Source organism: Choloepus didactylus, chromosome 12 (assembly GCF_015220235.1).
Source record: "Choloepus didactylus isolate mChoDid1 chromosome 12, mChoDid1.pri, whole genome shotgun sequence".
In the NCBI taxonomy this organism is placed as follows: domain Eukaryota; kingdom Metazoa; phylum Chordata; class Mammalia; order Pilosa; family Megalonychidae; genus Choloepus; species Choloepus didactylus.
Window position 1 is genome coordinate 72,320,492 of NC_051318.1, and position 13,092 is coordinate 72,333,583.

At 36.6% G+C, this 13,092-nt stretch overlaps 2 protein-coding genes across 10 annotated transcripts in view; one reads left to right on the forward strand and one right to left on the reverse strand.

The window, feature by feature from the left end:
• PCDH9 (protocadherin 9) overlaps positions 1-13,092 on the forward strand; it is a 1,016,093-nt gene that overhangs the window by 133,687 nt on the left and 869,314 nt on the right. The window lies entirely within an intron of this gene.
• LOC119507373 (60S ribosomal protein L7) lies at positions 10,380-11,197 on the reverse strand. Its single transcript, XM_037800559.1, has one exon. The coding sequence runs from the start codon at positions 11,184-11,186 to the stop codon at positions 10,440-10,442; it is 747 nt and encodes a 248-aa protein (XP_037656487.1). The 5' UTR covers positions 11,187-11,197; the 3' UTR covers positions 10,380-10,439.

Sequence of the window (13,092 nt, forward strand, 5' to 3'; positions counted from 1 at the left end):
AGCAATTTAGAGAGTGTTAAGATACTTCTAGCCTGGAGGTGGAAATGATGACATCAGTAAGAAGGGTTTTGTGTTTAGAATATTTCAAGTTATAAGAATGGGAAATTGAAAGATGAGAAGTAAATGGCAAAGCAGATATTCTTACGAGTCCATGAGTTGAGCTCATGACCATGATTGCTATAGACCCTCCTTAGGAATATCCAAGACTATATTTGCTATGAACACTACTTAGGAATATCCAGTCTACCCCTGGATACCCAGGAGATATTTCCCAATTCCCTATGAGTTAATATCCCAGGCAAAGATTAGGGGACTACAAGGATTTTTCAATTATATAAGCAAATGTATTATTCACAGTCAATAGGAGTCCATGGAGAAGAAGAGTAGAAAATTATTTCCCTCTTCCATTTTCTAGAGAAACCTCCCATTCCACTTTTGATTCCTTTCCTAGCACCTCATCTTCCAAATTCCCTAAAGCCAGAAAGTAAATTCACCAAAATAAATTACATAAATAACATTGGAACCAGTGATGCCATCCTCTCTTATGTCTAGATAGAGCCCCCAGGCTACATCGCCGTTCCTAAAACATCACTTTCTCCAATTACCTCCCAACCAGTCTAAAGGCCCACAGCCCCAGACATCCGTTCCTGCTATCTCTGTAACCACACAGCAACCTCGCAGGCAGGTATTGAGTGCAGTGACTGGAATCCCTTCCAATCTGCTGTATTTAAATTGGCCTAATGAGGACATAAGTAATTCTCAGAGAAATGACTAGAATACTTTTATTTGAAGTGGTTTCTCTGAGGTGTGTTTGCTTGGTTCAGAGTCTTGAGTTTATATTTGACAATCTTAATTTGGCTCTTTTAAAGACAACATTGATTGATAGAATTTTATTTTTTATTAAATTCCCTTTATAGCTATTTATTTGGAGTTTCAAATTGTAACACATGGCATTTCTGTTTTTGAGGGGGTGCTAGTGGTCATGAACCATTCCTAGCTCAGATCCTATCAATGTGACTGATACTGCCTAACTACTAGTTCGGAAGTTATTTTGATTTTTTTTTCCCTTTACCTAGTGGCCCATTATATCACTAAACAGCTGAAACTCGAACTAATAAGTTAATCTGATGACTGGTTTGGCCTCAGAAATGCTTAAGCCGGCATGAGAAGCTGATTCGCATTGCCTACATTATTATATTTCTGTAAGAAACCTAACGATGTTATGAAACCGAGCACTGCAGTTGGAAAGTAAAATCTGTGGCTCCTAGGATATTTCTCATTGTGCTTTTTATGGGAAATAAAATGAAATAACATGGGGCAGAAATCATGTGGTTTAGTGCTGTTGAGATGACAACTTTAGCAAACAAGGTATGCTACCATCTAGGAAGGCCTGAGCCGAGTTCGGCATTGAAGCTGTCTACTCACTCAGAAGGAATAAACCACAGAGGAGAGTTATGATGGTGGCAGTAGTTCAAATCTCTATGGGCCCTTCAAAGTAGGATTTTTTTTCTTTTCTCTCTCAGGTTTTTGCCTGGATTATAATAGCTAGACATACATCAGGTACACTGTTATTGAGTCGTTTTCTTGACAATTCGGTACAGGTTTAATAGGAAAATTAATACTAAGCCATGTTTGTTGAAGTTTTGACTTTGCTGCAGATTGAGTGCTATCAATTCATAGGGTCAGAGGCAAAGTACCAACAATAAAAATATCTGCCAGGGATGAAGGTTTAGGATCACTTTACACGTATCATAAGCAGATATATAGTAGCTCCTTGATGTAGATATTAAGAAATTTTAAATCCCATAAAATAAGTTAAAAATAGCCCAAGTAGATGGATGCAGGATGTTTTGTTATGTTAAAGGTTATCTCAGCATGAATATAACTTTATATAAAATTCTGATAATTACAGCATAGATGAGCAAGTCAGATCACTGGAGAAACTATGCAACTGGTCTTACATGTTTCCTTAATCTTGGATTTTGTTTCTGTGTTTTAGAAATAAATATAAAATACTCCTTTTAAAGGATTCCTTAGGAAACCCTCCAAAATATAAAACCATTTGAAAATACATGACTTTCAATAAATCATAAATAATACATAAGGCCATTTCATTTGGAAATGAAAGCATTTGACTAAACTTGTTTCTCAGGAGTCACTTGTCAGTTGAAAATACAAATATCAGAAAAAAGAGATAAGGTGTCTATGACATACCTGAAGCAATTTTAGCAGTAAATCACTACCATAACTTGAATCATGCCAGAGAATTAGACATTCTATTGGCTTTTATACTCATTTGTGTTTAATTTTGTATGAGTCTGAATATTTTCATTATGTAGGTGAGGCAACTAGTAATTGGAGGGCAGGTTCAGCTCTCTGTGACATCAGTGTGAATGATCTTGATGTAAAATTCTTAAATCACAATTGTGTTGGTTTACAAAGGAGAAATATAATGTTTGAGCGCCTGTTCTCCAAGACTAATATGCAGAAAAGATAACCATGATGTAGTCAACAATTCACAGCTTCTGAGTTCAGGGTACTTCCCTTCAAACAAGGGAGCCTCAGCTCTTCTGCCTGTAAAGGAAAATGTTCACATCACCTTCTGATTTATAGATGATAGATATGTGGGATGATATGTGTGTTTTGTCAATCACAGAATACATTCAGATGTTGATTTTTTTATTGCTTTTATAGCTATTAATTACTTTAGGGAGGCAGAAGTCAGGAAGCAACTCAAAAAAGCAGGAAAATCTAGCTGTTTATATCGAAGCCTGTAGTTACTCCATTTCCCAAATTATTTCTAAGGACTATTGAAATGTAGACATTTATCCCTTGAAATGTAGACATTTATCCCCAATAATCTCATTGATGTTGGAAGGTTAAAATATGACAGGTCAAAGGGAGTATGAAAAACTTCAAAGTCTGTGGCTGCCATCACAGGTTCTTGGGCGTGAACACTGTAATCTGTGTATAACAGTAAGAGAACAACACTGGCAGCAAGTCCTACAACTCCTAGCAATCCACATATTCAATGAAATGTGAAAATATTTGTAGTAGGAGTTTTATAAACTTTGGCTTTTGTAATTTATGACAGTGTGGATTTAAATTTGCAAAATCTACACCATATTAGCCTCATCTTTTGCATTTTTCATGAATATTTTTGCATAGATAAACTATAGATTTATTTTGAATTTCATTTTTATGTTCATTTATATTATTTAAAGCATTTAAATAAAGAACATATGTGATTTAAATTTTATTGCACCAAAGGGATATAGAATTCATTTAAATTTGAGTTCAAACATGTTGTGAACTTACAAAGTCATTGGAAGAGGAACAAAGTGAAACATTTTAGGAAGCATTGAAAGGAGAAAAGAGAAGTTAAAATGGAATAATTTCATAAGCACTTCCATATATAAAATCAAGGATTGAGTAAAAGTGCAATGAAGTTCTAAAAATGCTAGCGTACTTTTAGGTCTATAATCCTTCTAAGGTTAAGTGAAAATAATTTCAGTGAAGATTCTGGAATTTGTCTAAATTTAAATATTGGTTCTGCCAGTTCCCCAGCTGTGTGATCTAGATCTACCTGTGAAACCTTTTTTTTTTTTTTTTTGGTCTACAAAATACTAACTTTCTCACAGATTTTGAATTTATCTAGTTAACAAATGTGAGCATCTCAAATGTGGTTGATTCAAGCCTTTTCTAATGGTAATATGTCCTCAACTAAATAAGCATATCTTCTTTTTCTCATATTTTTTCTCAAGCTCAATAAGTTTTATCGTTTTTATTCCTTAACATTTCAGAATTTCATTGCAATTTTATGCAACCCTTGCACTTAAAGCTAGTAATGGCTAATTCAATTACTATTAATTTTTCCACTTGATTCTTCATAATATACTTTATTCACACTCTAATGAATTAAAAAATTCCCAACACAACAGTGCCTACTATGCAGTAAACACATAGTGAGCACGCAATAAAGAAACAAACGTTGATGGACTCGGGCAAGATGGCGGCATAGAGAGGAGTGGAAGCTGAGTAGTCCCCCTGGAACAACGACAAAAAACCAGAAACAACTAGTAAATAATCCAGAATAACTGCGGGGGGACAAACGAGACCATCCAGTCATCATACACCAACCTGAATTGGGAGGAATGCCCGATAACACAGCATAAAATCTGTAAGTAAAACCTGTGGAACCAAGTTGGGAGACCCCCTCCCCCATAGCCCGAGCTGCAAAGCCTCGTGGTGCCAGAGAGAAGCTCTCTCCCAGCAAGCGAATATAGCTCAGCTGAGCTCCAACTGGGGTTTTAAGTAGCGAGTGTGAACTGCTCACTACAGGTACGCATCCCCAAAAACAGACAGAGGCTTTGGGTGACGACTGACCTGGGAGAGCCGGAGGGTCGCCTTGGACTGGGTCTGAAGGGGACTATGTTTCTTTTTTGGCTCAGTGGAGAAAGCCCCAGTTATTTTCAGTTTCCAGGGCTGTGACTCAGGGAAGGGCGGAGACAGCACAAGCAGAGAGCAAGACCATTGAAATGCTAATGAACTCCACCTGGGGGGTCTGTCTTCTCTAGGAGGAAAGGGGTGGGGCCCTTTCCATTCAGAACCAGACCCCAGAGCCTGGGAACACGGCCATACCTCCTCACACCAGTCAAGAATTATAGGCTACAGGCACACCTGCTGGGCAGAAAACACAGTGACCTGAGGCATCAAAGGGTGGAGCAATTTTCTAAGACACAGCTGCAGGGAAACCAGATACTGAATATTTCTTCCCTCTGGGACCTGAGCCTGTTCTGGTCTGGGAAAACCTGATTTGGATAACCAAGGAAACCATGCCTAGACAACAGAAAATTACAACCTACACTAAGAAAAACAAAGTTATGGCCCAGTCAAAGGAACAAACATACACTTCAACTGAGATACAGGAATTTAAACAACTAATGCTAAATCAATTCAAAAAGTTTAGAGAAGATATTGCAAAAGAGATAGAGGCTGTAAAGGAAGCACTGGACATGTATATGGCAGAAATCAAAAGTTCAAAAAAACAACTAGAAGAATCTATGGAAATGAAAGGCACAACACGAGATGAAAGACACAATGGAAACATAAAACAGCAGATCTCAAGAGGCAGAAGAAAACACTCAGGAACTGGAGAACAAAACACCTGAAAGCCTACACGCAAAGGAGCAGATGGAGAAAAGAATGAAAAAATATGAGCAATGTCTCCGGGAACTCAAGGATGAAACAAAGTACAATAATGTACGTATCATTGGTGTCCCAGAAGGAGAAGAGAAGGGAAAGGGGGCAGAAGCAATAATAGAGTAAATAATTAATGAAAATTTCCCATCTCTTATGAAAGACATAAAATTACAGATCCAAGAAGTGCAGCGTACTCCAAACAGAAGAGATATGAATAGGCCTACGCCAAGACACTTAATAATCAGATTATCAAATGTCAAAGACAAAGAGAGAATCCTGGAAGCAGCAAGAGAAAAGCAATCCATTACATACAAAGGAAGCTTCATAAGACTATGCGTGGATCTCTCAGCAGAAACCATGGAGGCAAGAAGGAAGTGGTGTGATATATTTAAGATACTGAAAGAGAAAAACCGCCAACCAAGAATCCTGTATCCAGCAAAGCTGTCCTTCAAATATGAGGGAGATCTCAAAATATTTTCTGACAAACAGACAATGACGGACTTTGTGAACAAGACATCTGTCCTACAGGAAATACTAAAGGGACCACTACAGGGTGATAGAAGACAAGAGTGCATGGTTTGGAACACAATTTTGGGAGATGGTAGCACAACAATCTAAGTACACTGAACAAAGGTAACTATGAATACGGTTGAGAGAGGAAGGTGGGGAGCATGTGAGACACCACAAGAAAGGAGGAAAGATAACGACTGGGACTGTGTAACTTGGTGAAATCTAGAGTATTCAACAATTGTGATAAAATGTACAAATATGTTCTTTTACGAGGGAGAACAAGCAAATGTCAACCTTGCAAGGTGTTAAAAATGGGGAGGCATTGGGGGAGGGATGCAATCAGCATAAACTAGAGACTGTAACTAATAGAATCATTGTATTATGCTTCCTTTAATGTAACAAAGGTGATATACCAAGGTGAATGCAGATAAGAGGGGGGGATAGGAGAGGCATGTTAGACACTTGACATTGGTGGTATTGTCTGATTCTTTATTCTACTTTGATTTAAGGTTATTTTTCCTTTTGCTGCTTCCTAGCTGTCATTTTTTTTTTTCCTCTTTCTTTTGCCTCTCTACCTTCTTTGACTCTCCCTCCTGCCTTGTGGAAGAAATGTAGATGCTCTTATATAGATAGTGGTGAAGGTGGTGAACACATAAATGTATGACCATGCAGAAAACCATCGATTATTTACTTGGGATGGAATGTATGGTGAGTGAACAAAACCATATTAAAAAAAAAATGGGTTGATGACAAAACCTCGAGGGCAATATACTGAGTGAAATAAGCCAGACACATTAGGACAATTATTACAGGGTCTCACTGACAGGAACTAATTATAATATGTAAACTCATAGACATGAAATATATGGTACCAAGATATAGGACGAGGCTTAAGAATGGGGAGTGGTTGCTTAATATGAGAAGAATTTTGAATTAGGATGAACTCAAATGTTTGGAAATGAACAGGGGTGTTGGTAGCAAGATGTGAGAATAACTAACAGCGCCGAATGGTGTGTGAATGAGGTGGAAAGGGGAAGCTCAGAGTCATATATGTCACCAGAAGGAAAGTTGGAGGTCAAAAGATGGAAATGTATAAAACTGAATCCTATGGTGGGCAATGTCCATGATCAACTGTACAAATACTAGAAATCACTTCCATGAACCAGAACAAATGTATGACAATACAATTAGAAGTTAATAATAGAGGGGCATATAGGGAAGAACTATATACCTATTACAAACTATATACTACAGTTAGTAGTATTTCAACATTTTTTCATAAACAGTAACAAATGTACTATATCAATACTACGAGTCAACAATTGAGGGGGGTTGGTTAGGGATAGTGGAGGATTAGAGTTTCCTTTTCTTTTTTTCTTTTTTCATCTTTCACTTTATTTCTTGTCTGGAGTAATGAAAAGTTTCTAAAAATTGAACAAAAATTAAGTGTGATGTATGCACAGCTGTATGAGGGTACCCAGGGGCAAGTGATTGTACACTTTGGATCTTTGCAGAATTGTATGGTATCTGAACAATCTCAATAAAAATGAATAAAAAAAAAAAAGATACAAACGTCATAATTATGAAGTTCAATAGAGATTACGCCTATTTAATCACTTCTTAGTCCAAGATTTGATGAACAGAAAACATGTACTCAGTAAAGAAATTTTACAATAGAATACTAAAATTTTGCTATTCATAGTGTTGTCCAGGGATCAGCAACCTCAGCATCACCTGGAAGCTTGTTATAAATGCAGATTATCAGGTCCCAGCCCAGTCTTAATGAATCAGAATCTCTGCACTCTCAAAATTCCCCAGATGATACATATGCATATTAAAGTTGAGAAGGACTGCCCTTCTCCAGTTGTAGTCTCCGTTAATAACATTTAATCCATTCATTCCATACCTATTTCTTGAGCGCTGTTTTGGTTTTCTGAAATTCTGTGAAATTCATCACTAATAATTTCAGGTTATTGCCAATGCAAAGGAGCAAAGATCGATTTGAGTGATAATGCAAAGCTTCCAGTAGCCATAGCCATTAGCTTCTTCGATTGGGCTAGGGGTGGTGGGTTTCCTAAACAACTGAAGAAAAACTAGGAAAGGCACTGGAGGCTGGGATGACTGCTCACAGTTACAGGTGCACTGGATAAGCTGGACCCAGGAACATGTAGGATAATAAAGTGACACCAAATACAAACTTTGTGCTTCTTGCCCAGGGATATCCAGTGAACACCTGAAAAGGGATATAAAAATAAAGTTTAAATGCACATAAATGTAGGGGAGAATATTCATATTCTGGACGATTCACTATCTGCCAATCATTTAAAAAAATTGTGATTATAACATGCAACTAAATCATCATATTTCAGGAGCTGGTTCTTCATTCCAGTATGATAACTCTTGAGGAAAAAAACACAAATTTTTCACTAGACTCTATATTGCTTAAAGGCAGAAGCCAGGTTTTGTTTATCCTTCATATATACATGGCCTAATACAATGTAAGGCATATAGTAAAAGCTCAACACAAATGCATTGAGGTGAACATGACTGAAGCCTTTGGATTCATTTGTCAGAGGCATTTGCTTTTTCAGAAAAATCACTGCTTTTTAACAATGAAGGAAGCAACAGGGAGGTTATAGTCTTGGGCTTTGTTAATAAAGTAGCAAACTTATTTAAAAAGTCAAATAAAAGTACAATTTTATTTAGGGCAATTATATTTCTGTCCTTGTATACAATGAAAGTAAAAAAAAAAAGTACAAGTAATAGTTGATTCTCTAATAATACCCCCCCACACCAACTATTTCTTCTTTAAAAAAAATCTGCCTCTGTATGGGGAATTAGGTATTATAAAATAATGTAGACATTATTAATAATCTTTATCATTCCTGCTTTGGCCCCTGTAGCCTGAAACAAACATAAAACTTCACTAGGTAAACAAAGTTTGAATGACAGCAATGAATATACAGGAGAAATATAAAAGAAGATAGAGTGTGTTCATTTATATGCTTTTATAGAGTAAATTCTGTCATCTCTCTAGTTACATTTTTTTATCATATAGCTATGTTCTCAGCCTTCTTCCATGCCTCAAAATAAATATGGTTCTATTAATTTAAGTGTCAGGGACTTGTGCTGCAATCATTAGCCTCCTTGTAGCTTTCTTTTCACAAAAACAAAAATGGAATTGTGTTTTTAAACTGTTCAGTAATATTTTTAAAAACATAAGTTTGGTACTGTAATATATCTCATAGAGGTTAGGGAGCCTAGCTCTCAACTCAAGGGTTCTGAACTCTGATGTTTTGTTCAATGTATTGACTACATTTTTTTTCTGGTAGATGAAGTGATAATTATGCTATTTGCCCAAGTCTGCCTAAAACTGAATAAGGATTAGTGATAATTCCCCCTTTTGAGAGAGAGCCAGTTGGCTAATCTGCCAGAGGTTTAAACTTTGTAGTTGAGATATTTAACCAATTATTATGATTTCCTTATGACTTGGGGACAGCATTTTCCAAAATTCTAAATTATTTTATGTCAACCACGTAAGGAAAAATCTGAAGAGGATTTAAGAGGTAAAAGCATGTTTTGTCACTACTGACTTTGCCAAGCATGATATATCACTGGCACATAATAGATGATTGATAAAATTTGGTGAATGAAAGAATGGCCTGCAGACTTGTCTCAGTTTAGAACATCATCAGAAATTGTTTGCATACACATTCATAGTAGCTGGGTAACAGTGAACTGCATTCTAAAGTGATTTGAGGGCCAGCAGACATGGATTAATATAATGCATCAAACAACACTATGACCTCATCCACAAAGCTAGAGATAAATGTCACCACAAGCCATTCAAGCAGAAATTCTTGTTCTTTAAGCAGCAACTATGAGAAGGAGAAAAAAACCTATGAAATAGACCAAATCCCCTATCTTACACATTGCAGAGTAATTGCAATTCCTAATAGTGAGGCTCAGCAGCTTTTTGGGCTGATCAGGCTATTTTGGTGCTATATCAAGAGAAAAATTTGACAGCCTTGGCTCGCAATTTAACCTCCTTCAGAACTGTTACAATCTGGTGGGGGAATATCTATGGAATACTAAACATTTATCTTGTTTTAAAACCAGCCATTCTCTCATAAATGATAGCTGTATTTCATGCATGATCCTCTTTTTGTTCTGTTTCTACAGAAGCAGCCAACTAGGCAACAGAGGAAGCAAAAGTAAACTAGCATATTCCTGGTTCTCTTGGCATTGCTGATAAAAATGTCTATGATGCTTATGATGATCCAAAAGAAATCAGAAGTAAAAACATGTAGGCTGGTGTTGTATAAGTAAAGTGTAACAGGAGGATAGGACATGGGCAGCCCATGTTTGCCAATTGAGAAGGACAAAGCTTGGAGAGAGAATGTTTCGCAGCTCCTAAGCATGCTACAGTTCGTAGAGACTAAGAGATGAACATTTAGAATATTTTTAACAGTCAGAACTTGCATGTACCATTTATCTGCTAATAATGGTTCTATTCTTTACTATATTAAAATTTGTTTAAGTAAGATTAGAAAGTATAAACCTTTCTCCCTGTAGATTAGAGTAAAATAAGGTTTGCAACATATTTGTAAAATTGGTACTAAGAAGATTTATTCTTTTTTTTTTTTTTTTTTTTTTTTTTTTTTTAATTTGAAAGCAATCACTGTTTATTAACTGACCAGATTATAAAAGTAATCATAGTAGACACCTTAGTTCATCCTTCTAATAAGCCTATTGATCTGGTCTTCCCTGTTGCCAGCATCTCCCCCTTCTACAAAATGGGTGGTCTTTTTCTTCATCCCCCCTCTGGGAGATGATAATTTGAAGGGCCACAGGAAGTTGTTTGCTTCTTTGAAGCGTTTCCCAACAGTATAGATCTCATGAATCAGGTCTTCCATGCAGATGATGCCATATTTACCAAGCGATCGTGCAATCAAAGAGTTATCTGTCAAGGCAATCCGCTTCTTATTGATTTTGCCGTAACCACGCTTATAGATTAGTTCGTTTACTGACTTCAGGTTCGGGTACCCCCATGCAATATATGGTTCCACAATCCTCAGCATGTTAATTGAGGCCTTGTTGAGCTTAACAAAGGTGCCATTGAAGATTTGGCGAAGGCGAAGAAGTTGCAACACTTTTCGGACCTTTGGGCTCACACCATTGATACCTCTGATCCTGATGACAAATGCTAATTTGGGTTCCGCAGGTACATAGAAGTTGCCAGCTTTTCTTGCCATTCTAGCCATTCGAATCTCAGTTCTGTACATTTGCCTATATTCCTTATGATAGTGCTTGGCTTTTTCATAGATAAGCTTCCTCCTTGCCTTTCGGAGCATCTTTTGGGCAAACTTCTTTCTCAAGCGCTTGATCTTCAGTTCGGCAAAATTCCTTCGCTTTTTCTTGAGGGTTTCCGGCACAGCCGGCACCTTCTTCTTCTTCTCTTCTACACCCTCCATGGTTCCAGCCGGAAAAGAGCGAAGATTTATTCTTATATGCTTTAATCTTTTCTCTCATGGAGCGTATCAAATACTTTCTAAGGCCTAAATCTCAGAAGTCCAGTGGAGGGGCTTAGCATACCTAACTTCTTGAGGGAAAAGGAAACTCCCTTCCTTTGAAATACAGGTAGTCCCTGTGTTACACAGCTGTACAGGACCATAAAATGACTATGCAAGCTGAAACTGTGCAAAGATATCTTAGTAATTAACTAGGAAAATTATCATTGTTCTGTGACTTTTAAAAAATTTTCCAAAATAGTGAAAACTGTCTTCTTGACAATTATAATATATAGAGATATGAACAAATAATAAAACATATTTTAGTGCACTGTAATTTAAAACCTTATAGTATTGAGAATTAAAATGTTTCATTTCTTTGTAAAAAAATTTATCAATGAGTAGTTTGAACACTGTTTGCCTTCTTCTCATTGTATAATTTAAAATTCAGAGCAAGCATCTTTTCAATGCCCTAATGAATTGTGATACTCCTTTCATTTTAAATCATCTTCTAACATTTTATCCTTTGCAGTTTCAATGTTTGAAAGTATCTCCAAGAGTTCCTTTAATGTGAAGTGTTTTGCTGGCATCACTTCCACTGGGATATTATCATCCTTTTCATCACAAGCATCTCCAAATTTACATATTGAAACTGCCTTCACTAAGTCCATCTGGTTGCAAATCTAGTCTCTTGAGCAGCGGCAGTATCGACATTCCTACAGTCAACTATTTCTTCCATAACTCCATTTATGTTCCATCCAAATTTCACTTCCAATGGCATCACTTTTTGTTTCTTAGGTCCACTTTCATCTCTGTTGGCCAATACCCTCCTTTGATCATTCTTTTTTGTTAAATGTCATCTGGGTTCATCACTGGCATACAAGGAGGCAACACTACAAGATGATTTGCTGCCTGTGCACAAATCACTGGCAGACTTTGAAAGAAGTTCTGAGATTAGTCACTGATCATGGTGCACATCTCTTATTTACTAGGGATTTGTGGACTGAACAGTTAGCAGCAAAGTCTGCATTGTGTAACAGTACAAATTGTACATCACCCACAGTTAATATACCATGAAACTGAAATTTGAACTGTATTTTTAGGAGACTGGTGTTATTTAACTGCAGTAAATCAAATTCATACATTTCGAACCATGGAAATAAGGCCTGCCTATATTGATTATTTAGTTTATAAGACACATGATCTAAGGTGCTTGTTACCTAAATAATAAAATCCTTTTAGATTCTTTATTGAAAAGTAAAATATCAAGCAGCCTATGGGGAATATGTAGGTTGCTTTTACCAACAGTTATGGCCATGGAACAGAGTGTTGATGTTTTCCTTAGTTAAAAAGACAATTAGAGAGAATACTGTAGGCTATATCAAGATTGATCTCACAGGCTTGTCTGTGTAATGGGGGAGTAAATTTTGGTGCAAGGTTTGGGTTTTCACCTTACAGATTCTGAAACTTAGCATTATTAATTCACCATATAAATGATGAGATTGTGGAGAATTCATTCTTGCTAACAAGCTACCAAGAATATATTAATTTATTGCAAGATTGTATTTACCCACCCCTCTAAGGTCATTTGCATCTGGCAATTCATTTAGACAAGTTCCTTCAGTCGTGAAGATGAAATCATTTACTGTAATGTTGATTGTTAGCCACAGAAATAGGACACATTAAGAGTTAGGTCTCAAAGTAGTTATTTCTCAATCAAATAAGCAGAATCAATAATTTGCCTCTCCCTATTTGAGAAATATTTCTCTTAGATCATGGATGCCTGTTATTAGAATCAGAGCACTTTATCACCTAGTTGGTGTGAAATGTATCTTGACAAACTTTATTTCCAATGTTTATTTACCCACCT

Bases quoted from the DNA above. Each gene is read 5' to 3' on its own strand.
- LOC119507373 (XM_037800559.1), bottom strand. From the start codon at position 11,186: ATGGAGGGTGTAGAAGAGAAGAAGAAGAAGGTGCCGGCTGTGCCGGAA.